We start from the raw sequence: 27,052 nt of genomic DNA, 5'->3' as shown, positions 1-27,052 counted from the left end.
GTCTCTTGTCGGCTAGTGAGCCCAAGGTATAGAGACTGTAGACTTCTGCCTAGGTCGTACCTATCTCGTATTAATCGCGAACAAAACTTGAGGCAAAACTCTGGCTGATCGATCCGGCCTAGCGACAAACAGCTTTGTGTTGTCAACGCTCGCGCCTCTTGTATTGCCTTTGACGCCGAACAATTCGCACCGTCGTTACTTCTACACGCGTATACGTTGTCGGAATTAGGTACGCGTGACAATTTTTTTTTTTTTTCAACACAGTGTCGAGGCGAGAATTAGCCTCGAACAGTTCGTTTGTGTCGCTTCAACTTCAGCTTGGCCGATATCAAAAGGTATGTTTTTCAGCCGCCTCGTAACAAGCGATCAGTGGACTGGGAGAGCTAATTTCAATCGAAAAATGGTCAATTTTAAGGTAATTAGTATCGCCGTATTTGTTTACCGGTGTATAGAATAAGTTGCTCAGTTTTGGTCTCAAAATAGAATCGAACGTGACTTTTAAATATTCATGAGCAAGTTTACGAATCGCTAAGACTGTGAGCAAACTCTATTTGCAATATTCATGTTGTGCAGACTAATGAAGACGTTTAAGTTTTCTTATTTTATTTCGGTGCTTAGCCAAAATATGCGAATGAATTGCTAAAGCGTCTGAACAAGTGTAAAACAGGTTTCTATTGAGCCTCGTTGATGAGACAAGGATTTGGAAACGAAATAAAATCGTTATAAATTAATTTTTAGCTCATGATTTTGATTTCCAGAACTGAACTCCCTAGGAAGTATTACAGTTAAGCAATCGAATTCATGGAATCTTCAGAAAATGTTTAAATTACTTTAACGAGGCGCTAGTGTAAGGCCACGCAATCGTTCCTATTTGGAAGAGGTCGAATCGATTCGTGCGTGCCCAATGTAGAGCTCGATTATACCGTAGCTGAAATTCTCGAGCTCGCATCAGTTTGCGCTACGTTCACCAGGTCGCAGTAGCTTCCAGCTATCATCGCGAGCTCTGCAGAATCGGGAAAGTTAAGCTCTCGGGGTACAAAAATAGCTCAAGATTTTTCGGAGATCGTGAAAAACTTTTTTTCAATCAGCTTGGGTACAAGAGAAAAAATAAATATATACATATATATATGAGTGAAAATGAAGTCGGCACAGAGACTCAGTAGAGTCTCAGGTCTTAAGCGAGCGCATTTCATCCAGAAGAAACTAAGCTTCAATGTTAATCATGGTGATCTTGATTATTTCGACGTCCGTCTCTCTACCCATAAAACTTTTTCTACAGACATTCGCTCGCATCGAAATTAGTTTCCATGTCATTAGGCAACTCCTGATACCTTAAAACATAAACACATTAGAAATATAACCCATGGTATACATATGTGCACTTGAAGCTGGGTTTCGCAGGTGAGGCAAAAGAAGCGACGAAGAGAGTCGGGACTTGTAGCATTAATACCCGAGTCTAGATGAATGCGTGTTCAATCGCTTTTTTTCCGCTCAAATCTGCAATTGGGCCCTGAGGTACAGCATCCGTCGCAGACTGATTCTGTCGTTCGTGGTAAAGCATTCGTCTGTTCAGATGAATGGTGAAAGTTTGCACGGAAGTGAAGAAGGTTGAACGTTTGTCCTACAAGACAATAAAAATAATTGTTGTTATATTTTGACCGTTATCAGAATATATGCTTGTATAAAAAAAGCTTTTGGTTTAAGACACCCGTGGTATGAAACTCATCCTAACATCTCTGGCGGGCTTTGAAGGATTTGGTACCCGGCGTTTGTTCGTGGTGTAATGAATCGGATGTGATCACTTTCGACCCAAGATTTGATTCAGGCGTAGACAACATCTCAGTGTTCTTATACGAAATCGACAAAACGATGAACTTTGCAATAAAAAAAGGAACATAATATTCATACGTTAAAAATTTGTATTTCACAGTCATATCTGTTAATTTTTGGACAAAATTTCCAGTCGTTGCTGCTCAGCGAGAGTCGGAAGAATCGTATCGCCTGAAAAAAATTATGTAACATCATCACGCGATAAAAATTTCCACAAACAAACACGTATTCAAGTCTTCCAGCGTCTGCCAGCTTAATTACTTTGTGCAATCAGTTTCCACACGCCGCCGATTCTTGAGTTAGCTTGGTGTTAGTTTTGATACGTACATATATAGCATCGTTGCTCGGGGAAATCCAGTTATACTCGATGCTTATGTTCTCAGAATTGACGCGAATGTTGCTTAATTAGGTAAGACGTGATAGACGTGAACGAGATTTAAAAAACGCCACGTATAGTGCAGGTATATAGCATATTTTGATGACGTGGTAATTCATACCTTGTCGACGAGGTGCCACGTGTCTTTGGGCCGACAAGTAAGCCACGGTCACAGAATGGTGTAGAGGTCAGAATTACCCGTTGCCCCAACTGCCATTTTCTCATATGTAATATTAACCCTTCCCAGAACTACATAAGCACTCATATCTTATATGTACAATCCTGACATGTTTCACGGTGCGTGACGAATGTTGGATAGCTTATAGCAGTGTTTTTCAACGTTCTTGAATTCGCGATTCCTTTGTAAGTGATAAAAATCTGGCGGCCCCCCAAGTCCATAATAAAACTAGGTATGTCAGTGACTTCGAAAACGACGCGTTCAATTTCCAATGGTAAACACAAAAACTAAGAAGAGAAGTAAGCGTCTTTGCGTCTAAAAAATACAACCACGATTCGACAATTTATTAAAAAATAAACAGCCACAGCTTTTTCACTGAATATGTTGTATTTTCATTGCAACGTAAGACCTACAACCCTTGCTTTTTACTTTTACCTGGATTGCGGCACAGGTTGAAATAGAGCTTTTTACGAATGGCATTTTCGGTTAAAATTCAATCCACTATCCACCTGCCATTAAATTATTGCGGTAAATAATTAACCTACGATCGTTTATTCTCTACAACCAGTCTTGAAGCATTCGATCCGTATCCCGATCGTGACATGTTTGTTTGCCGTCCTGATCTAGAGAATCGCTCGCGATCGGTTGCCGAGTATTTTTTTATGAAAAATCGTTTATTCAGACCCGTCAATGTGGCAATCGGCGCACTTTTACTGCTGTACTAAAAATAGAAATGGTGGAAATAATAGCCTCACCATGGAAACTTGTCGTGACGGCGCTGGATATTCACCCCTTCATAATATATCCGGGAGTCGATCTCGACACCCGACCTCGTTCGTAAAAGTCAAATCGATATCTACATTGTCAGGATATAAGGTGCAGAAGCGATACAGGAATAAATGCAATCGCGATACGAGATGTTGTACGGAAGTGGGCGGGTTACGTTTGATTTTCGATTATCATATGTTTTTCAAACCCTCCGTCCATCCAGAAGCACAACTGTTCCGCTACAACTCGAAAACGCTACGTATCAATTATTCAACATGTTATTGTCAATGCGTATTTATACGCCACCCTGAAATTAATGCTATTCTAAATAATTGTCGTATTGTCGCATCCGGTTAGTTATTATCTGATAACGAAGAGTAGGAGGAAATGGGGTCTGAAATATATATTTGTTTTTCTTTGTAAGTAGATATAGATATTTAATATAAAAATTGGTTGTCACAGTCTGCCAGCATACATCATTGATCGTTGGATCTTTGTTCGCACTTCACGTAGGATTTCTTCGCACATCGGGTTTCCATCACACAAGTTTCATACCACAATTTCTCATCAGTCATTTGTACGTGGAAAAATTTCGAACCGCATCCCCGCTTACGTACAAAAATATTAGAATAGGTATCTATTTCCCGTTTGAAAATGAATCTACTTTCCAAATACAAAGCTTTTTAAAACCTTGTTTACGAAGATTCGGCACGTGATGCGTGTAAAAATTACCATGTATCAATGTCTTCATACAAATGCGCTGCAGCTATATTCTAATAATGTTGAGAGTTTTTCAAAAAAAAAAGTAATCATAATTCCGGCGAACCATTGAAATCGTCGAAATTTCATCCCGGCTAGAATTTCGTGGGAAAATTGATTCTACATCTGTTTGAGGGGTGTCGATCGAAACCGGAAGTGATTTCGGCTGAATAGAAAAACAAAGTACTGCGACAGGGCAGTCCTACAGATTATCGCGCCGGGCCATCCGATAAGTAATATTCGAGATATTAACTGCGCGGCTTCGGTGTTTACCCTTAGTTCGAACGGCGCTCGTACCTGAGCGCCGCGACGCCTCGGCGTCAGTGGCATTCATCGCGTTGGCTCCGTCGACGATACATCAGTCAAGGTGACTAGAGTTTTTTTTCCCACCCCTAGTATTGCTCGTACTTGGCTGTGCACGTTGATGAAAACTAGTCAGTTTAAACTCGGCGTGGTCTCCGACTTTCAATTGCGATTATGTAATTTTTTTCATATTTGTGATTACTTCTGTCTCAATCGTTCCTAGTTATTTTTGAATTAAATTCACGTGTCATTTTGTTAAAGAATTACGAATAACGAATTTTCACGTCAAATGGTAAGTTGTGCTTCGTAAAGTACCTAGGCGACATACGCATCTCGATTGTCTTAGGTCACTCTAATATAACCTGTCGTTACATGGAAGTTTGAAATAGCTTCCCAGGCGATATTGTCTGTGCGTAGCTGCTTGGCAATTTTCTTTTTTATGCAACCGAACGTAGGCTTCAGCTTTTCGTGCTATACTAGTAATCGCAACTTTGTTATTTTCTGCGTAAAATAAGCTAATTGTTAATTATTCAAACAATTCTTCATCGTTTCTGCTGTTGTTTTCCCTTCTACGCTTCGAAACCATAAGCAAACAGATCACGCGTACATGCATGTATGCATTGCGTGTATTGTTTCAACTTTATATAAACCCAAGACCGTCTGTTTTTACCCCATGAGTACCCACATCGATTGGGGGATATTTTTGTCCCCTAATGAATACCCATCCACCTATGTGCGCGACGTTTCAAACCCCCGGACTGTTGGACGAGTGATCGTTAATCGGGATATTGACTCGACAATTACTATTTTTCCCTGTCCCTCTTTATCGTCGGCAAGTCAACCCAACTATCGTTCCACGATCACATAATTCTCCAGTTCTCTTGGCGTTTCGTTCGAAGTTCAACAGATTCAACTATTCTCCGCTTTGAGTTTGGTTTTGGGAAAAATTTCGTATCGGTAACGAATGTTGAAGCACCAGATCCGGTAGATTCAATTCGGGATCCTCACTTCGTATCGAACACTGACAATGAAAGTGAAACCGGGGAGCGACTGCGTCGAATTTTACGAACAAATACGGTTGTTCTTCCAAAACGAAGTTCTCTCCGGGGCTCGATTCAACCTACAGTAGTTAATATCGCACGGCGAACGAAATTCGAGAGTCAGTCATTCGCGAGAAGCTTTTTATCCGGCAAAGTTGTACGAGTGGATAAAACTTGGTCATGCAGAAAAAACAATTACCTGCCTCTTCCGAGCCCTCCGGAATAGGTGTAGGTATAATTTGCGTGTGTATGGGTTCTAACGGAGTTTTGATGGCCGCATTACTTCCCCGTTAGGCGTCGTATTTTTATTCCAATAATAAGAAAATACCGATCTCCCTTATTTCGATCTTCGTACGGTGATAGAATACACTCTAATTCGTGAGGTAGCTTCTCTTCCCTTTGCACACACCACCCTGTCGAATGATCAAATCTGGAGATAATCGATTTGAGTTAACTGGGAAAGAACGGTGTGAAAGTGCAGGTTTGGAAATTCGCACTGATCTCCTTGCGATGTGAGCTTAAAAATAAAAGGGGCACTGAAAGTGAGTGGGGTTTAATTTATTGGAAATATTGGTAAAATCCAATAACGTTACGGTCTTCTTCGTGTTTCATTGACGAAAATTCAACCGTCAGTGAGTATCGATTAGTCTAGAATATGATACCAAAGTGAATTGCGTTGATTATCATGCATGCGACGTGATGAAAATTCGATTGTGTCTGTCTGCTGGTCGATTGTTCTTTAAAAGCTCTGAGTAAGGTTCGAAGTTGACGAGAAAACCAAAAAAAGTCTTCGAGGGTGACTTGAGGACGCATTCGGTATACCTATAAGTAAATATGACCGCAATCGATACAGCTTTTACCACGAAAGATACGTGTCTCTCGTACAACTGTCGTCACGCACGTCACTCGCAATCAGCTGAAAATTACCCGGTAGCGTTTTTTAACTCGGAACTAGTTCAACGTACGCCAATAATTTGCCGAAAGCTATTATCATGCGTGTATTTGTCGATCCTCTAGCCGCTGCCAGAACTGAAAATATCGATAGGACAGGGATTGTTTACCAACACGTGACCGAATGTCAACCGGAATGAGAAGCTTGATTGACGTGTTACATCGCGTCTATAATGGATACTTGACGTATCTCATCCCTTGCGGTGGGACTTGGACTTGAATTAATCTAGCATTGTTTTTGACAGGTGGCGGGTTTCGAAGCTCGTATCAATCCGGCTGAAATTGCGCTTCCTATGACAACCATGAATAACACAAGCAACGCTGTAATCAGCGTCAACGGACGTCCCGACGACATTCGGAAGCACGTGATCGGTGGTAAGTGTTAATTAATATGCTTGTGTTGTAGGAAACGCGCGATATGACGGCGTCAAAAGACTCTGTCTTTTATGCCAGAATATGCAACTTTGAAGATAAAAAGCACGCTCGGTAAACCGAGATGACCGAAGATACAGTCTTCCAGTAAATCTGTTTTCGGTGTTTCTGGATACTGCGTGCATATTTTTCTACGGGTTGGCAAACAATTTTTTTTCTTTTACATACTTGCTAAATCCTATCGATTTGTATTGCAATATGCTGTTTGAATAGAACCTGAGTACTTAAAAATTTAATCCCATTCCTCTACGACCTTTGCAATCGTTTAAGCGTTATTTATTTATTTTTCTCTTGTACAGGATTGTACACGATTATAACTTTCGGAACAAAGAGAGATTAGGCCAGTCCACTCACCACACTTATGTTCATAATACAGGCACAAATACATTCGAATGGGTAACTTCATTAAAAATTAATCCTTAACGACTCGCCGTGTTTGGTAGGGGTAGAATAATTTTGAATGAAATGGTGCACGGGCAGTAATTTTGTAAAGCTATTTTACAAGCGGCCATCGATAACATAACTCGCCATTTCGTACGACAGCTTGGACGGATAAATTGTAAATTGTTTGATGCGAAAAAAAATAGCGAGTCTTGATTGGGATCATTATTTATATAATGAGATGACTATTCGCTGATTATCAGTTTTAGACCATCTTTATTTTTATAGCATTCGCTTGTGGTTATCGTGCCTTCAAGCCTCGTTGAAATTGTTGAAATTACGCAAATTTTCGTGCTCGGTAGATAGAAGTACTGGAAACAACAAAATATATAATAACAATAACAACAATAATAATAATAACAATACAGCGGCGCATCGATGCCTGAAGCACCGAGGTAACGACTTGTCAAGAATTCGGCTAATATTTTTTGCGTCTAATGTACACACATATCCCTGTACTTGACTGACTATGAGATTTGAATTCTATCGACCAAGTCCAGTAGACTGGCATTTTTCCAGTTTAAAAAAAGAATAGCTCATTGTTATGGATTCGATCGGACAGCAGTAGCAGGTCCGCGGTGTAATGCTATCGGAATTCCCATACGTGTGATGATTATGGCTAGTTAGTGAGGTCAGCCGAACACGCGAGCTGTGAACGTATACGCAGGTAATCGCATACATTTATAAACGAAACTCAACTCACTTAGCAAAGTATAAATATCAAATCCAACAACGCCTGCGCTTGGGTCCGAGTCACCGGGTTTTTTTTTTTTTCATCTTCCTACGCGTAGTGTCGATCATGTCTCGATCCAGTTCGGAGAGATTCTTCCGCCAAACGTCGAGAGTTTCCCTGTCGACGAATCGAGCTGGTACATCGCGACAAGTTTCTATGTACGGAGAAGGTAGGAAGGTTGACGAAATTTCTACCTTTCGATTCATCAGGTCAGCTATCTTCCTTTATCACTTCTCCACTCACCCAACTATTTACATCCTAATAGTCAGTCGTACTGAAAAATAGGTAAGATAACCGAGTCGAAAGGATACGGCAATCGGTTTATTCGTCAGTTCCACGAACAGATTTGCTCCAAACCCTCACGTACATGCTCGACAAATCATATTATACACATTTTTACTGTAACAAGCATTTCCTCGAGTGTTGAAGTCAGTTTCATTCACCGTTGCAAAACGAATCCATTTATTTCTAGGAGCCAAACAAAAAAAAAATCGTTTACGGAATGACTTCATACAGTTAAGAAATGATTTGGTCCGAGTCCTTAACATTTCCAACCGTATGAAAATTGATTATCACTAAAATTTTCGATAAAAATGATGCAAAACTGGAAGCCAATAAGAAAGAATAATATACTTATTGTTAACTGAAAATATTTCAGTACTTCGTTTTGCCCAAGTATTCCCATATCTCCGTCTTTTATTCTAGCAAACAATTTCTTTTCGCCTACTTAATTTAGACGAGATATTTCAGACACGAAACAGAGTAGAAGTTTTACAGATGATAAACTGTGCCGCGACTGACTAACTCGTGCTCGTACCAATGTATTTATTTAAGCTTAGAGCAACTGCTAGACTCAGCTTTCAGACAGTTCCAGGCATATCGTTAAATGAAGGCAACAGAATATGAGTTAAAATAAATAGAACCTAATTCAAGCAGTTGATAAGTATTTTGGCAGTATTACAAGTCTCGTTTGGTCAGCCAATGCCGATACGCGATCAATCAGCTCCGTTTCAATGCGTGTATCTAGTTGGCTCTAATACCAGATTTCTAATGGTGTCGTTATGGCGCGACATTTCGAGTAGACTGTCGAGAACCATTTAATCGGTGGCACTTTTGATGAAATCAATACGAAGGCAGTAGAATGATTTGTAGACATCGAATTCAGAGGAACGAAATTTATTATTCAAGCAAAATGTATGGGCGACGTGCCGGGTAGATTGATAGAATCATATTTAGGTACCTGTATAGATGTTACATATAATTGTAGTTGTACGATCGATGTTATTTAAGCGAATTTTACTTTGACTTGAAGTTGTGCATTAGCGGAAATTCACTCTGTGTTGTAGACCTCGAATCAGTTCATTCGATGTCGATTTTCCAATTTCAATTCACCAATGAGTCTCTTTGTCATTCGGTTCTAGCATTTATTTACCACCTCAAACTAATCGCATCCCATTATAAAGCTAGTTAGACACTTTTGCAAGTTCGCTGTTCGCTTCGGAAAACCGAATACTTACGCAGAATGAAATTTTCCAATACCAAACGTTCACTTTGTAGATATGTAATCGACGCTAATCCGATAGAACAATTCCCGTGGCGTGGTTTCAAGATCAACTTTAATTATACCCCTCAGGTAATTTCCACTGTGAAGATAAATATATAACAGTATACAGCCAGTGTATGAATTATTGCTCGGAAGGTATACTCGATTCTATATTTGAAGGGCGGCCATGACGATGCTCACAGGGGGTTAAGTAAATTGCTGCATCGACCTTCTGCGGATTGACTATAGACCATGGAGCATTAAATAGCCACCATGAGTGTATCTACATTTGTCAAGTAGCTCTCTCTCTATTGTACATATACATACACACACACATATATATATATATGTATATATGTATATATGTATGTTTGGCTCGGGCACTTCCCTCAAGGCTGTCGTACAGTTTATACGGTGTTTGAATAGATCAGAAAGAAGCCTCTCGCGTACGATTCTCTTTCTCTCTCTCTCTTGAGGGTTATTCGATCGCACTTTGAATTGTCCGCTAAAAGTATTTTGACATCCCTGTTTACCTTACCCAGCGGCGCCGTCTTTTCTGGGTTTCGAAGTACGGAGGAAAAATCATTTTCCGGATTCTGTACGTCGCAATCTCGAGAGTCAGCTAGCTAAGCTTAAAGGAGATAATATTAGAGAGCGGGATGATGCAAATTTTCATTTATCCTGTAATCTTAGAATTGTTCAGTTTCATATTTATACCATGCCAAGTAAAATTTTCAATGGAGAGTAAGGAACAATAGCTCGTCACGTATTCGTGATATGCAACCAGGGCAACATAGAATCGTATCACGAGAAACTCAATCAGCTGACTAAAGTTTCGACATACGATGCAACGTTAGTCAAAGCGCAGTTCGCGGCTATTGTTCTGTATCATGCATGCTCTGTTTCTCTAAATCGATATAACAAACCTGAGTTTATAAATGTATGAAAAGTGACTGCGCAGCGTGATGTCGATTTGATAATTCCGAACATAAATTAATAAATCGCTGAGAATTCCCGGCCTCTTTTTCTTCCTAATTATCGTACCTTTTCTTTGGTCGATGAAGCGATTCGTTTCTAACTCTGCTTTGATCGATGGTACCGATTGAATCACTCCCCAAATCCTTGACTTTTAATATCCGCTGTAAAGTGACTGCTTCCTTCAGTGGTTTAAAGACTCAGCCAGTCCTGTCAACTACGGAAAAATCATCATTTCTAAACAGTGCGAGAATCCAGGAAGCTTGCAGCGATGAGGCCTGCATGCATAAATGTGATTACACGTGATATATCGATCTTGGGCCTATAAAATTGAGCGCAGACTGATATCCACGCATCGTTCCACAATAATAAACCATTTCAGCCCCAACGAGCGACTGGCTGAAGTAATTATGATATAGAGCATATAACGGTAAAGTATCAAAACCAGCACCAGGATAATATCCAGCGTGGCTTGTGCCGCCGAGTTTCCCTCTCGGCGCATGTCCGTTTCTAAGGGTTGGTTAGGCGGCCAGGGGAGGAAAATTTTAGCTAGCATTCGGCGCCGTGTTGTGGCAAGCGCATCGCCCTCGCCTTGTTTCAATCGTGATTAGACGAACCACGTTCATTACTCGCCGTTGTCCTCGATCGCGACGGTCTAGGCCAGGGAAACGCGAATCCGCCAAGGAGGGTAGAAAGCCGAAGATGGCCGACGACGAGCAAAAGCCATATAATCCAGTGGGTAGGTTTGACACGCTGACCTGTATTTTGACTCTGTGGCAAGTGAAGCACTCGAGGATTGTACGATCGTCCAGGGTGAACTGTTGAAAATCTGCGCATTACTTTTCCGCAAGACGCGTGTGCACGGTGAAGTATCAAAGTCAGGTAGATTGTTGTTGCTTCTCTATATTTTATATTCTCGACGGTATTCCTTCCGTTTCGCGTGCGGAAGAGAATATTTTTTTACGCCGATGAGGGGTGGAAGCGCTAGAGTTGTGTTTTGCACCCATCAATTTCCCACTACTATAATGCATCTAGGGCACGTATATCAGTATAGTAGGTGCGGATTAAAATTTCATCTGCAAGTACGTTTCTACATCTAGTTTTTTGCATGTCGCTCGATTATTTATATTTCAGGGAAAAAATCGAGCTCGTATCTACGGGAAGAAAACCGCTCTTGTATGTACAGTGTCGTTTATTCCTCCGCAAATAAAACGTATATTTACATTTGTATTCTATACTTTTGTTGATTCATCAATGAGATCGTTGCAGGCAAAAGTTTAAAGGTCAATACTGCCGACAGAGTAAATCAGAGAAAAAGGAACAGTGTTTTCTTTTTCTGACAATTAGTATAACTAAAGTACCCACGACGATAATCCGGAAAAATCTGAACCCTTCACGCATAAACGCCCGTGAAAATGGTTCGTCGTCTCCATTGATACAATTCAGTATTTGCCGGAGTATCTGACACGAAGTCTGATTTGAAAGCGTAGTATAAGAATACACGTTACACCCGGGTAGGTACTTCCCCTGACAAAGATAAGAAATCACCCTGCGACGCAGAGCACCTCTTGTGTTCCAACGTATTGTTGTACCCAACGCAGTCATCTCGACGGACAGGAGAAGCAATTCCGAATACAATGACAATAAAAGGGATTCGATGTTTCAGCGGAAGAGAGAAGGACCGACGACGCGACAACGTGCGGCAACATCCTTGTCGCATTGTCCTGGGTTGTCGTTGTCCTGACAATGCCCTTCTCCCTCTTCGTCTGTTTCAAGGTACGAACTCATTATGGACCCACACATATGCAATCAAAAGAAGTCGTAGGCCTTCTTTGGATCCGTGAAATCGGTGGATTAAAAATATAGTCAACATTTACGGATTGGTCGTCGAAGAACTCGTCTTCCGACGTAAGCCTTCCAAGTATTTCCAAAGACTTCGTACGCCTGTACGTATATCTACTTTGTAAAATGGACTCTATTAAATTTGGTCCCCGGCGCAGCGGGCTAACCGTGAAAAGCTAAGCGACGCAAAATATACATACGCTTGAGTAGTCCAACGCGCAATTTAAGCACCCACTACTTCTGGCAACCCACGGAGTGAGCCGGGATTAATCTAGTTAATGTTGCAGGTCGTCCAGGAGTACGAGAGAGCGGTGATATTCCGGCTGGGTCGGCTTCTCTCTGGAGGTGCGAAGGGACCGGGTGAGTCGTTGATTAACATTAATTGGACTAATGACTTTTGGAAGTACCCGTGACGTCATTCCGCAGCCACGCCAAGCTTTTCGTCCTGGAAAAACTGTCGTCCTTTGAAAATTGACTCCGTAGCGAAGGTTCTTGATACACGATACGCCGAAAGGATGATGGAATATCGATAGCTCACGATCAGCCGATGCCCCAACGACTTTGTTGCACGTAGCGGTTCTTGTTTCTTGTTTATTCTCGTGCCGTGAGTGTTTGCCACGCCTGATGGGGCGCACCTTTGTTTGAGGGGGGTTCAATGAGTTAGCTTGCGCAAAATATGGAGAAAATACGCTTTCGTTGATGTTGTATGTATTGTAGATATTTTTAGAATTACTGAACTTTTCGTAGGAAAAAATGATTTTAGTGTATCGACGACCGTCGTCAATTGATACTAACTTATGGTGATGGAGGAATTGCTATTTTTCGATTGACCTGTTATGTGAATCATGGTACACAGGCACATCTTTTTCTTTCAAGTTTTTTCATTTGTTTCCGACTCGTTGCTAGCTAGAGGCTTTGTTCGCAGATTTGGAACAGCTGAAAATAAAGTGTTAATTCTGAGTGTAAATTGGAATTAGTTTCGATATTGTGGTTGAGAATGAATTAACGTTCTTCACGCAAATGCCCGAGTTTTGGCCGGGTCTACGTAAGCTGCAGCATTGTTATATTTTAGCTTCTCAATGTCGAAAATTACTCCCATAGCATATGAAATTTTACAGTACGCGATCGATGTCTAGGTGTACTATTTTAGCCCTCGCTAAATCTAAAACAAGCGTTTTATGTACAACAGGTTGATAATTAATTATTGACGAGCGGGAGGTTGAGCTATCCATAATTAACTTCCTTTTCAACTCCATATTCTGTTCAAGAGACTTCGGTGTTTATTTTTACCCTCGTTTCACCGACAGTGTAAATATCGACTTCGATGGGTTAGCCGATTGCGATTTTTGTGTTCCTTCAACAAAATTACCTCTTGGTCAATTTATCGGCAAGCTTCAATAAAAGTCAATGTCTTCTCAGATTGCTCCTAGAGTAATAAAGGCAAGCATAACGTGTATTCGATCTGGAATTTTCTTGGAAGGCACTTTTCCAGCGTCCCTCGTGAAAGGAGGACGAGATATAACGTTGCTAACGATACTTCAAAATAAGCTGATACTCTACAAAGACAAGGAGCAGAATAATCGCTTCAAACGTAAGCCGCTAGCTCTATCGCAATAGAAGGAGGAAAAAATGTTTGATGGATATATACATAGGCATACAAACGATAATTCTGCATAGCACCGGGCAAAGGCAACCCGAATTTATTCCCGTGATTTTAATAAGTTTCTTTGTTATTCGAGTCGCGGATCTGTTTCGCTTTCAAGTGCCTAATATTATATGTATACGCTCGCAATCGAATCGCGTTGTTATAGGTATTGGTCTGACGTCAGCCAGGCTGAAGCGTGTCTTCTATTTCAGAATTCTGCCGTGATGATCTTTAGTTATTCCGAATTTTATCTGAAATATTCAGTGTTTCCCAGAACTGCTTTTACCTTCATTTTAATTAGGAGAAGTTAATGCACCATGAAACTAACGGCGGTCGGCGTACAACTTTGCCCATCGTGAGCCAACTATGCGCCTTACTAGGTTGCTTGGTATCGTGGATTGAACAAACTTTCCGTCTCTAGCCGAGATGTATCGTCGGCATTTGAATATTAATTCATGATATGGATAATCAAGCACTGTTGTCGTTATTTTCAGCCTGGCAGATCTTCTAATTAGTGATTCACAACTACGTTAACGACATTTCTATGAACAACGAATCCTTCAGATCGTTGAATGACTTTGAACGAAAGCTCGCCAACTTTAACCGAAAACCACGTCGAAACTTTTATCTTGGAAAAAAATTAACGGCTACACTTTTGTTGTAGGAATATTTTTCATTCTACCCTGCATTGATTGCTACGCACGCGTCGATCTACGAACCCGGACCTACGATGTTCCACCCCAGGAGGTGAGTTCAAATATATCAGAATAATTCACGCCATCCTCTTGTTTTTAGTCATTCAATAATACACTCTAGCTTCAGGGACCTAATTTTGTAAAATCTCTAACGTCCCAAAGCACTTAAGAACCATAAAAGAGAATTCAAAGAAAAAAAAACGATCCACTTCGAATACAAATTCAATCACAGAAAATCTCCAATATACATTTTCACGAATCGCTCCGTAATTGATTCACAATTACGACCGCACCGCAAATAATTCAAAAATGTTTAATCAGCGACTGGCAAAGGGTGGTTTTATTTAATTTTCTCCGATGGCAAAACACTCGATTGAAATATTCGGTGACGTTCCATCGATTGGTGGATCCATCCCACTCCGAGTACTCATAATTAGTTCTGCTTGATTTCGCAGCGATTATTCGATTAAAATTATTTACTCCGCAGGTCCTAACGAAGGACAGTGTTACGGTGTCCGTAGACGCCGTCGTTTACTACCGAGTGAACAACGCGACTATATCCATAGCCAACGTTGAAAATGCCCACCACAGCACCAGGCTCCTGGCTCAGACAACCCTCAGGAATACCATGGGCACAAGACCACTTCACGAGATTCTCAGCGAGAGGGAGACTATTTCGGGGAATATGCAGGTCGGTAATTTTATTCTCTTGCAATTTTCATTCATCCGCGAATCAGTTGGGGTCCTGGTCCTTACGATGGATCGACGATCTTTTCCGATTTTCAATCCGTGCTTTCAAAGACAGTGTTCAACGGATTCTTTCACTTGCATTAGCTTCAAATTGAACAGCAGCTTTATTTTCGGAAAGCTTTTCATGCCAGGAAGCTTGATTAATTCCAATTCGTTCATTTCACGTAATTAATTCGCGATATATCTTTTTCACGCAGATATCATTGGACGAGGCTACAGATACCTGGGGGATTAAAGTAGAACGGGTTGAAATGTGAGTGGTTATCATGACAGCATTAATACGACACTATAGTCAATCTGTCGCAGGTTGACAAATACGCACTATCGTTCGTTTGATTTTAATCTGCCAATTTTTGTAAATTGATAAAGGCAGTTAGGAATTATTCATTCGCCTCGAATTTCGACCGCGTAATTATTTTTATTAAATTTACAGCAAGGACGTCCGTCTCCCAGTTCAACTTCAGAGAGCTATGGCCGCCGAGGCCGAAGCTGCCCGTGAAGCACGAGCTAAGGTAAATCAAAATCTCAGTTGACAAATTTTATCTAGAGGTAATTAACTCCTCGACTATTTTTGGCAATTAAGGTGATCGCCGCCGAGGGAGAACAAAAGGCCAGCAGAGCGCTGCGCGAGGCTTCTGAAGTTATCGGAGATTCACCCGCAGCCCTGCAGCTTCGGTATCTTCAGGTGTGTAACTTTTTTTTTTTTTATTTAACAGAAACTTATATTTTCACACTATTTGCCGCACGTGTATTCACGGTCGTGAAATTTGATTTCTAGACTTTGAACACGATTTCGGCGGAGAAGAATTCAACTATCGTATTCCCATTGCCCATCGACATGATAACTTATTTCATGAAGGCAAAAGAGGCGCTATAGTAAGTTTTCACATATTTTAAGTCCGGGTCGCCCTGACGAGCGTAACGATGCTGACGAATTTTCACGATTCGAGTAAAATTGTACTCCTCGAGCTAGACGGATACGTTGAAGGATTTATTTGGCGACACTGTTGTACTTGACCTACCTTTAAAAAGTGGAAATCGCAAAGCAGGCGGACATTAAATAGCTTAATAATGAATTATTTCATCCGAAAAACCCCTGACGAATTTGGTCAACTCTGCTATCCACTCGTGAAACGGATCGCCGAGCTTGGTGATGGAATTTTAAGGAATTGTACGTTTCTCGACGAACCGCACAAAGAACGCTCGACTGAACTATACACCTGAAGGAAACAGGAAATATTTATTCGCAATCATGTACAGCACATATACCCACATACGAGGGATAACGAGGTTCCTATGTATTTCGTATGGGCATCATTTATTCGAAATCGTCAAGCGTTATTTATAAACGGATATCGCGTGTCTAATGGTATAAGGACGTAATGTGACAAAAAGGCAAATTCGATGGCATTTCGCCGTATTCGCTACAAAAGCTCTCTGACACGCATCTCTACACTAAAATTAACCGAAAAATAAATAAAGGTGAAAAGACTTACGTTTGGTGTACGCGCCCTTTTAGCAAGAAAACTAATTTTTATTCATCACATTTGTAAATGGTATAAAGTAGCAGAGGAGAATTTAAAAAATTTTATATTATCGAATAATAATATCGAACGTAATTTAAAGAAGTTAATGTGATTATTTTTGATTAAGTTTGTTACGAAAGGGCATCACCGACAGCGCTTACCGTCTTTTTACTCTCAATTGACCCATTTTTCAATTTCGACATTTTTGAATGTATCCTCATATTTTGTCGCGTAAATACAAATAGGGCACGCCTTCTTACCTTTTCGTGTGGAAAAGGTCGTATTATGGCGCATACGTTCTCATACCATTAGACGTTGTGTGAAGTATCGATCGCAAAGATGCCTCTTTCTATCTCTCAGCGTTCGAAACACTTGTCATTCGCATCCTGGGTAGAGGATGTTGAAAGTTAAATATAATGATATATACACTCCAATCTCTTCGATTTTTAGTTATTTCCATAGCATACGTTGCAGATAAGATTTGGTTAGAATCTTTATGACGAACATACAAGATTGAAAAAAAAGAATCACATTACCCTGCAATTAAAATCTCATTATGTAATATTTCGCGATTAGATAACCGCCAGTCGTGATATATAATTTTGACGCATCATTTGCGTAGAATATACGGGGAATAAATTATACAAGTTGATGCATAGCCATCATATTTTCTTACCCTCAATAACGCGACTCGATATTACTTTGCAGAGGGTGTTTTATGGCCCATTAATCGATTACTCATTTTCCTACGCTCGTTGTATCTCTATAAACGGAATTTTTCGCACGCGAGAATTTGACACTTGCACGAAATTTATTTTGTCGATAACAAACAAAAAAAAAAAAAAAGAAAAGGCCGTAGCGTTAAGCATCTCGCATTATAAGTAAATGTGGTGTAAACTTCGTGTGTAATAACAGACCTATCAGTAGGTTTAAGCGTCCTAAATTCATACTCATTTAAGTGGCTGTGTTAGAAAAAACGATAATCTTAATAACAAAAAAATATATGAAAACAAGTGAAGTTTATTTCAACAATCATACGGTGATCGAGGCTTAAACGCCTGGAGCTGTAATACAACACAACGCGATTGACACGTGATAGGATTATAATTTTAATCACGATTGCCCGAATAATATATCCCAATTAATATCAAATAATACGTTGATAATTGTGCATCTTAAGCGTGAACTTACATGCAAACAATTAGTTCTGATTAATACGTCAGTCAGGCATTATCTCAGACACTTATTTCTAGATGGAAATATTCGTATTGTGCGAAAGAAAGAGATATAATAATAATGTTGTAATCGAAATCGATTCTGAACGTTTCGATACGTCTAATTGTTACATAAACTGATGCTAAAAACTTTGTGATGTACGAGATATCGTTCATTGCATATTGAATTAGCGGCGAGGCTAAAAAGCGGGGAAACGTGACTCAAACGCGATAAACTAAAACCGCATTTTATACGTCTATCCCTATAGAATCTAGAAATAGAATTTTATACCCGCCGCGACTGTGAGAAAATAAGTTTAATAATTTTTTGAAAACTCTACCGAATCGAGCGTGTTACTTATATTCCTTATAGGTGTTTTTAAAACCGATATTCTTATCTCTTTAAATCGATACTGAGATTGTACATGTATGTAGTTTATGTGTATTTTATCGATCGTTTACATTATAGGCATGTATAATAAATATATACACGAGACCTTCGGACAATTTTACAGATTCACAAACCGTCTACGATGTATATTATATCATATAAATACGACGTAGCATTTAACGAATCGAACCGTAGTTAGACCACGCGTTCAGGTATAAAAATAAAAACTGATATTGAAAGAGGAAAAGAAAACTGTGCTGTTAGTGCCCAGTGCGTGATTTGTAAAACCGTTTGATTGAAATAAATATGTGTGTTTCGAGCTTGCACAAAGTTATTCCGAAGCCTAAACGATCCGAGACCTTGATTACGTTAATTCGTTAAATAAACTATACCCTCTTATAATTGCCTGCAAATACGAAAGGTATGTGATAGCGAAATCTAGAATTAGAATTAGAATTCGAGAGAGTCTCGACAGGTTGGACTTCGTCACGCTTTGCGATTCGCGATAATACAACACCTTTCCAGACCGCAACTCTCCTCGTTACAGAGTCAGCATGAAACTAGAATAATCCGGTGGTCACAAGCCGTGCAATCTCTCGAAATCTCCGTAAAACTATGCACGCATCCATCTTCGTGTTTACGAGGCGGCGAAGAATATTGATATACAAATATCAGGCAGTCGCTGCAGGCGAATCACTTTGGTACACCTACGATATACATAAATTGCACATTGATACACATATTTCGCCGACTTATAATTATCCGCACCATCTCATTTCATGCCGTTCGTGCATGGCTGCTGGATGTAGTCGAGGCAAAAACCCCTGTTGCCCACGTCGTTCGGCGCCTCGACGCTGTCGGTGTGAAAGACGAGTCTGAAGGGCTTGACCGTGCCTGAAAAGTACGTTTATCAGCGATGAAGCTCCTTACCCGTGAATAACGGGGTCCGAAAGTCGAGCGAAACCATCCGTCGTCGGACGATACTCACTTATAACGTTCGAGGAGTTCAGCACCTGATTCTCGGCGTTGAACGTCCCTCCGCATATCCTGTCGGTGCACTGAACCCCGGTGTTCGGTTGTCGGCCCATGTTCGACGCGCAGGGGATCATCAGCCAGTCAGTTTGGCAGGCGGCCCCCGTCATCGACGAGATCTGCGTACCCTGGGTGTTTCCCGTCAGGGTGAACGCGTTGCTTCTAGAGGGTTGAGGGCGGCCGCCTTGGGGGGTTGCGGCTGGCATTACCATAGCTTGCGGGATAACGGAGAACGGGGATTATCTTATCCGAAGACCTCGAAGGGTCGAAGGGCGGGAAAATTCGGGACTCGAAATCCCTGAGAATCGTCACTCACCGTCCGCGTCGCTGCAGGGCATGTACTGCACCCCGCAAAAGTTCCTCTCCATCCTGATGCAGATGCTGTAGTCCTGATTGGACAGCTGTAGCCCGGTGTTAGGCTCGTAGTTGAAGGACTTTATCTTCCCGGAAACGCCGGTGAAGTACTGGAGGCACCCTTCCTCCGCCCTGTAGATACTGCTGCAGGGAACGTGGATGATCCTGACTTTCCAGGATCGCGCGAAGGATCCGCCGCTCGTTACGAACGTCAGCATCACGGGATTCACCTGTCCAACTCCGGCGTCGACGTACATGTGGTTGCCGTTGTTGCTGCCGCAAATCGGAGGGATCGGATTTCCCCCGGAGACGATGAACTGGTCGTTCGTACAAGCGTTGTTCGTAGGCTCGGGTCCCCGGATGTTGAACTGGTCGAAATCGAGCCTGTCAAAGAAGCCGAGAGACGCGTAAGAAGCCGGCGGAAATTCAATGATCGGTGGAGTCGCTCGCTCACCGAAACTGACAGACGTCCGGATGCGACTTGAGGATCGTCAGCTGACAGGAATCCGTCCCGTCAAAGGTCGACGGGTAGTTCATGTTCACGAAGTAAGTGTTGTTCGTGCTCGTCGTCTGGCCGCACATTGCCGTCACTAAACGTGATGAAACGATTACACGCCCCGCTTCGAAAGCTGCCTGATATCAAACCTACGGTGGAACTTACAAGCGCAACAGACGCCGTAGCCGTTGGCGCAAGGTCCGCCGGAAACGCCGCCTCTCGTCGAGCACTCCGCGGCCGATATGCAGGTGCCGTTCTCGCCGTTCATCCCTGAGCAAAGGCTGTTGTCGAATTGGACGAGGGTGAAAAGCGAGAGAACTGCGGGGTTAATTTTGTGGCGTGATTAGGCCGAGTTTGACGGCGGGTTGGGCGAAAGGCTCAACTCGGATGCATCGATCTCGCTTACATCTTCGATCTCGGAAACTGGACCCGTATCCCGATGCCTGATTCGTCGGGGGCTCCGCTACTTGTTGACGTCTTTCTCCATGTTGCCAGCCACGATTTCTCGCAGGAGATCTGCCCCAGTTTCTGCCCCTCGTATTCCACTTTTCACCATCCGAATAAGCCGAGACGAAGCAGACGCAGGTCAACGCGGCGACGAATAATGGTCGCAACATGCTCTTCTGGAAGAAAGAAAAACAGGCGCGCAGAAATTTGTGAGAAAAACCGACCGGGATGGACTTGCGGTAGTGGGTTGCTGTTGAGGTTGAGATTCTTTTTGTTCACCTTCAGATTTTTTAATCGAACGATCAGATTCTCCTAGTCAATTGTCTCTAACTATACGCGTTTTGCAGTTACGGTGGAACTAGTGCGCGTCCTTGTTGGTCCTGGGTTTAAATACTCAGGGTGAGCAGCGAAGACGCGTCGCTCTGCATCTCAAGCAGCAAACCAGACTACAGTTGCAAAATCGCTATCCTCAAGACGGGGAAAGCTTGGAAATTTAATTGAGGAATATGCAACGCGACATTATACGATAAACCGGGCTGTTACTCCCGCTCGCAAGGATAAATTGAAGATGAAAGTAACGCGATTACAATTACTCGATTAAACTCGGCGTGTCACCGCTCTGTTGTAAAAGAACGCCTGCGTAAAACGACCAACGTCTCCAGGTTTGCGCTGAGGAATTTTCGCTTCGAATACTTGAAGCAATTATTCAATTAACTGCAGCGTTGAATCACGTTTGTTCAATTCGCATATTCGGAAAATTTTACCACGCGCATAAATATTCGGTACATGTAACGAAAAGAAAAATATATTTCAGACTTATACATGCACAGATTTTTTCAGAGTTACGCAACAGGAAAAGAAAGCTGCTGCTTATCTCGATGTTTGGGCTTCTGCAGATGGCGTGGAAAAATGTCGTGGGAAACTAGCGGAACGTCGGTGACGAAAGTACAATTTTTTTCTTCACAGTGAGCAAACCGGAAGAGACACGACTCAGCCAAATTCTTACGGTAACGAGATCGTTTCATCTCACGATGTTACAAGGTAATTTATTCGTTTGCATCAGCGAAAAATAACAATGAGGTAACGGTAACGAAAGTTGAATAAGTAACCCATTTTTTAAAAGTTCACCTCTCCGTTCCGATGTGTTAAAAACGAAAAATTCGGATAGTCAACTTCCGTTTCAATTACAGGACTCTTCCGGTATCACTTGATTTACAGGAGTATTCGACTACTGGTCACAGGCCGGTGCACGACCTTCTGTAGGTTCCTAGTTTGTACCGACGCCAGGATCAGCAACTGCCGACTCGAGTGAGGCATGCTTTCGAGTGGGCGTCGGTAAGGAGGAACTCTACCGTACCGCAGCGAGTTGCAAAGTGTTCCCTCCGCCGTTCGCCAAGACAATCGAACCGGTGCAGGGCCGATTTCACTTCCGCTTTTCGTTTTTCGTTTCACGCGTGGCGTCGACTTGTTCGCTCGTTCTAAGCGAGTCGCCGGCGGATCGAGGGGTTGATTTTTTTCTCAAATTTCGTCTAATTTTTTCTCATTTTTTCTCAACCTCCTTCACGGCCGTCGACTGACGAATAACAATAATCAGGTCGACGGGAAGGAACCTCCTCGATCGTAACATCGGAGGTTCCGAGGCTATAGAGCGAGGATCGGTTCTATCGGGAATTCTTTGAACCGGTAATTCGGAGAGCCGGGGCTTCCGCGCTTCATTTCCTAATGAATATAATTATTATTGACGGGGATGTATAATAACCGGCTGACCGGTAAGACGGCAACGCCAATAAGATGAGTCTTATTTTCGGGGGCAAATTGTAGAGCTCGACAGCCGGGTTGAAGGCGGCAGGATCTCGTCTGTAATCCTTGCACATTTTTTCGCCTAATTATTTACCTCGCAGGGAAGCTTTTCGCAGCGTTCCGATTTTTTTACCTCCTCGAAGAAAACCGCCGGCACCGCTTTTACAATTAGCGCGGACAATTGAATAAACGGCGCGGCGATGCGCTAAAATTTGCATACTTGATACCAGAATGATACGAAATTTAGCGAGACTGTTCTCCCGGGTGATTAAGATAAGACCGATTACTCCCCTTCCTTCCGCGGTATATTCTAGCCGCACCTCTGTACGAAATTAACCACTCATCTTCTCCGGGCATCGGCTAATTGGACGATCTACATAATCAACGCGTATACCAGTCAGCGTGCTAACGTCAAAGAACGTCGTTTATTTTTATTCTCGATTTTCTCTTCAGCGCTATGTCATAATTTTGAGCTGTATAATGTGTACACGGTATAGCTGCGCTACTTTTTATATTCTGCACACTCTCCGCGAGATCCACGCTTACATACATGCGCATATGCATATAATATGCCTATACATGCCTGTGTGCATTCCGTTGTTTTCTTCTTCCTTTTAATACCGTTGTAACATCATACGAATGAATCGGTACGATTGCTCGTATTGTTCTCTGAAATTATATAAAGGAGCACAACCCGATGCGCTTTCACTGAGCGATTTATCTTCATATCATAATTACGTCGACTCGATGCACTTGGTTGTGTATTCCAGATTAGTCCGATACCTCTAACCCTCGTTTGAAACGTTCCCGTTTCATTACTTTGACCCAGATTTTTTAAACAACAAATAACGAATCCCGATCTCTGGTGCTCTGGGAAAATAACTAATCGTAGAAATGTGCAATATCGAGGCGTATCGGATAATGTATGACGGAAAAATGAGGAGGTCTTCAACGCTAGGGCATCGTCAGGGTTGCTGGGTGGTGGTGGAGGGAAAAGTTGGTGGCAGCAAGTGCCTACTCGGGGATATAATAACGAAGAGTACCGCATGGTATTATAATAATGCAATTTGCCGCGGAGTGCCGGGCAGCGCCGGTGCTTACGATAACATCTCGAACAGAGCCCATCAACGAACTTTATTTCATTAATGAACATACGCGATTGAATCGACGATTCCGAGCCAATCGAACCTTCGGAGTGAAACAATTAAATTATTTATTGCCCATAAATATTGAGACAAGTTACATATTTGTTTCCTTATTTTTTTCTCGTCTTTCCGTTTCTCCTTTTTTTCTTCGTAAACGTGCTGCGCAACTTTATAGTCGCTGTCGAATCGCGCGGCGTTTTTATTTCTAGAGGCAAGCAAGTAAAAAAGGATTTGGGCTAGCTTACTCCAAATTATCATAATTCCATTTCGTTGTATATTATACCCGCCCAGCGACAGTCGTAAAGACACCGATGATACCCGTGTAAAAAGATGAGACCCAGCGACGAAGTGCCGGACATAATTTTTCGGCCGTGATAACCCTCAGCTTCGACTCGCACAATGATATTATGTAGATTAAAAAACTCCGATTTACTTGTAAAAATGAAGTATCGCTGGACAGCCAACCGTTACACGGTGTATCAATTTTTAACACCAAAGATAGAAAAGCCCGTGTGCATCGAGTACTTGGGACGCGGAAGGGCGAAGGCCGAGCGATGCAGGTTCGGGACAAGGATCGTAAATACAGATTTTTTGTCCGTAGAACTAATTTCAGATTTATCGCTTCGTCGGTGATAAGGCTAATTATTATTACCTGTTTTTTGCCCCTGTGAAAATACGTTTCGTTCATTCAAACGTACTGCGTCCCATACGCATTATATTATACTTGTCGAAATTAAAGTAACGGCACGAATGCACGATAAGATTACTCGTCGATTCCTGCCGGTTGCAGCTCCTTTTCTCCCCACGTCCTCTCTCCCCTTTCTCCCTTTACCACGCCCTCTCACTCTCTCCTCTCCTCTCCTCCGCATCCTCGGAAGGTACCCAACGATCGGCGTTCGGCTCTCTTGTACAATTTATTTCCGAATTGCAGGAGGGATATAATAGCTGATTACCGAGAGTCAAGGGATGATTGCCGGTGAGAGCCTCTCTCGACCGCTGACAGCCGTGATACGAGATGAATCGAATCTACAGCAATGACATTTGGTTTAGTGGTTCGTTTTTCGGACGAGGATTATTAAACGAGACCTGCTATTAACGGCCCGAGAATCGGAGAACCGACGGACAGAGCCACTGTTGATTCAAGACGATAATACCTACCCTCGGCCCTATTTTTATAGGATAAAAAATGAAGGGAAGAAAAGTTCCTCCAAGCGGACGGTCAATAATTATAGATTCGCAGAGGCACGGCACCGACTCTCTCTCCTCCGACATCTCGAGCCTCGGTTGGCAAAGCCGATTCCTCGAGTCGTTGCAAAAACCGAATATCCTCCACGTCTTCCCTTCATTGCGATTAACGCGCCTTCCGATATCTTCCAAGTTTCGAGATCTCGAACTCGGTGGGTAGGGAATCACAGACGGAAGATGGAGAGACAGGAGGAGGTCGAAACAAACGCCGGGACGTTAGGATATCCAGGAGTCGAAGAAGCAGGGGGCGAGGCGAGGGAAGCTCCGAACGACGCCGATCGAACACCTAAAATTTAATTGCCACCGGCAGCGGCGGCAGGTAGTCAAGTCCGGACGTCGTCGGCGGGGTTGGACCTCCGGTTGCTCCGCTTGCTCCCCGAAGCTGCGGACGAGGACGAGGACTGTACCCTCGGTGACCCTCCGACCAACCGGTGCATTCCACGAACCACGATTCTTATCTAACGGGTAATACCTCGAGGCCTACCGTATATGATTAGCCGGTCGTGCGCCCGTACAGCTGTCGCCGTCCCCGCGCGTCCCGGCACTCCGCTATAAACGCACCCCCAAATTTATATCCCCGCGTTTATAACAAGGGCGTCGATTTCCTCCACGAGTGATCGTAAAGAACCCGTAAGCGTGTTACCTTTCTTCGCCGTAAGTGCCTAAGTGCGGTTAATTTACCCTCTGCTACACCGGTTTTTGTGTTTGTTTTTTTTTTTTATTTAGGAAAATGTCACAAACGAACGCATGCCGCTGATACGAGAGCACCGATTTCGACGTGTTTTTACGATACGTGTGATTTTCAGCTTCGCGTTACCATTCGGCGGTGCTGAAAAATCGAATATCCACCGCCACTTCGTTATATCCATAGAGCGAACAACACTCGTGGTGTTCTGTTTCCAGCAATTTTCGCAGTGTATGCCTCGAACGAGATAATTTATACCGCCCACGATGAACCGGATCACCGACACTGCGTATGCCGGGAAAATACAACGTAGGCATGTCACACGCCGTGTGTTACGATTTGTATTTATGATTGTATGGCTCAAAAAGCTGCACGGGCGAAATTGCGACGCGAAAGTGAAATTCGATTCGACTGGTTCGGAACGTTCCGTTATTTTTGAGCGAATTTCCGAGAGATAAGACGGGGATTCTTGGTATTTGAATTTCATAGACTAATAAAATGGTCCGGTACGGGGCAGGGAATTTTACAGCTCCGCGAGACGATCGTGTAACAATCCCCTTGTTTGCCGTTGAGAGGGGATGTTTTTCAGAAGCACGCCCTTCGACCCCTTTAGGGTAATCCTTAGTTGTCACCGACCGCGGTCTGGTCTCATTGTCCGCGGGTTTCACCATTTTGCATTTTACCGTTAATGATCTGTGAACGAACGCCCGTTACGTTGCCTCACCACCGAACAAAGCTGACGCGCATCTTTTTACCTGTTTTCAGTCCCTCTTTCTCTCCCTCGCACTCTCCCCTCTGCTCTTCGTTTCTAGTTTTCTCACCAACTAAACCATACGTAAGTTACATGAGCTAAATACGAAATAATGAAACAGAATTTTCTCAACAATTGCTTATTGTCTATTATGAACGCCACGCATGAGGCACGTTTTCTGCAGTCTTCTCACAAATGTGTTTTTTTTTTTATTTTGCAAACGATACATCGACTCAAAGGCTTATTCATTTCGTTGCGTACAAGCCACGTGCTGTTGTCAAAGATTTTGGGTTGCGTAAAATTTATTTTCCAGTTCATGAAAGTTCGACCGATTGTAATTGTAAATTGTAAAAAGTCTAATCATAAGTGAACAATTCCGTAGTCCGCCTGTGCTGATGAGGCGGAGCGTCTTTTATTTCAAGCAAACGGTAAGTAATCCGCAATGTAGCCACTGATTGGGAAAACTTGTTAGTGTTTTTTCTCTTACTGCCGTATGATCTTTGGTCTTCAGTTTTACCCTTGCTTATTTCCATGAGGGAATAATCCACCTGCTGTTTAGAGCGTTAGCAGGAATCTGTCGAGCCGCCTAAAAATTCAGTCACACGTAAGACAATTTTAATTAGGGTTCGCGTCGATGTCCTCCAGCCGTCAATGGCCATTACAATTGGTGATTAATTAGATTAATTAATTGGTAGAAAAATCGAG

The 27,052-nt window shown here is 42.4% G+C and overlaps 2 protein-coding genes across 12 annotated transcripts; one reads left to right on the top strand and one right to left on the bottom strand.

The window, feature by feature from the left end:
* Positions 1-224: 224 nt before the first annotated feature.
* LOC124211659 (band 7 protein AGAP004871) lies at positions 225-18,712 on the top strand. Of its 11 annotated transcripts, none has more exons than XM_046610968.2 (10): positions 225-335; positions 6,451-6,580; positions 11,996-12,105; positions 12,459-12,531; positions 14,481-14,563; positions 14,999-15,202; positions 15,459-15,514; positions 15,695-15,773; positions 15,845-15,946; positions 16,040-18,712. In XM_046610968.2, the coding sequence occupies exons 2-10, from the start codon at positions 6,499-6,501 to the stop codon at positions 16,136-16,138; spliced, it is 888 nt and encodes a 295-aa protein (XP_046466924.1). In that variant the 5' UTR covers positions 225-335; positions 6,451-6,498; the 3' UTR covers positions 16,139-18,712. The 11 variants fall into 11 exon arrangements, with proteins under 11 accessions (XP_046466924.1, XP_046466919.1, XP_046466922.1 ...); XM_046610963.2 differs by lacking the exon at positions 225-335 and adding an exon at positions 386-415; XM_046610966.2 differs by lacking the exon at positions 225-335 and adding an exon at positions 4,172-4,278.
* Positions 18,713-19,148: 436 nt separating this feature from the next.
* LOC124212301 (uncharacterized) lies at positions 19,149-20,891 on the bottom strand. The gene is made up of 6 exons (XM_069133188.1): positions 20,681-20,891; positions 20,440-20,592; positions 20,233-20,368; positions 19,741-20,162; positions 19,381-19,638; positions 19,149-19,286 (listed from the first exon to the last, which is right to left on the bottom strand). The coding sequence occupies exons 1-6, from the start codon at positions 20,889-20,891 to the stop codon at positions 19,165-19,167; spliced, it is 1,302 nt and encodes a 433-aa protein (XP_068989289.1). The 3' UTR covers positions 19,149-19,164.
* Between the last annotated feature and the right edge of the window lie 6,161 nt (positions 20,892-27,052).

Source organism: Neodiprion pinetum, chromosome 2 (assembly GCF_021155775.2).
Source record: "Neodiprion pinetum isolate iyNeoPine1 chromosome 2, iyNeoPine1.2, whole genome shotgun sequence".
Taxonomy (NCBI): domain Eukaryota; kingdom Metazoa; phylum Arthropoda; class Insecta; order Hymenoptera; family Diprionidae; genus Neodiprion; species Neodiprion pinetum.
This window is presented reverse-complemented; position numbering and strand designations above follow the sequence as displayed.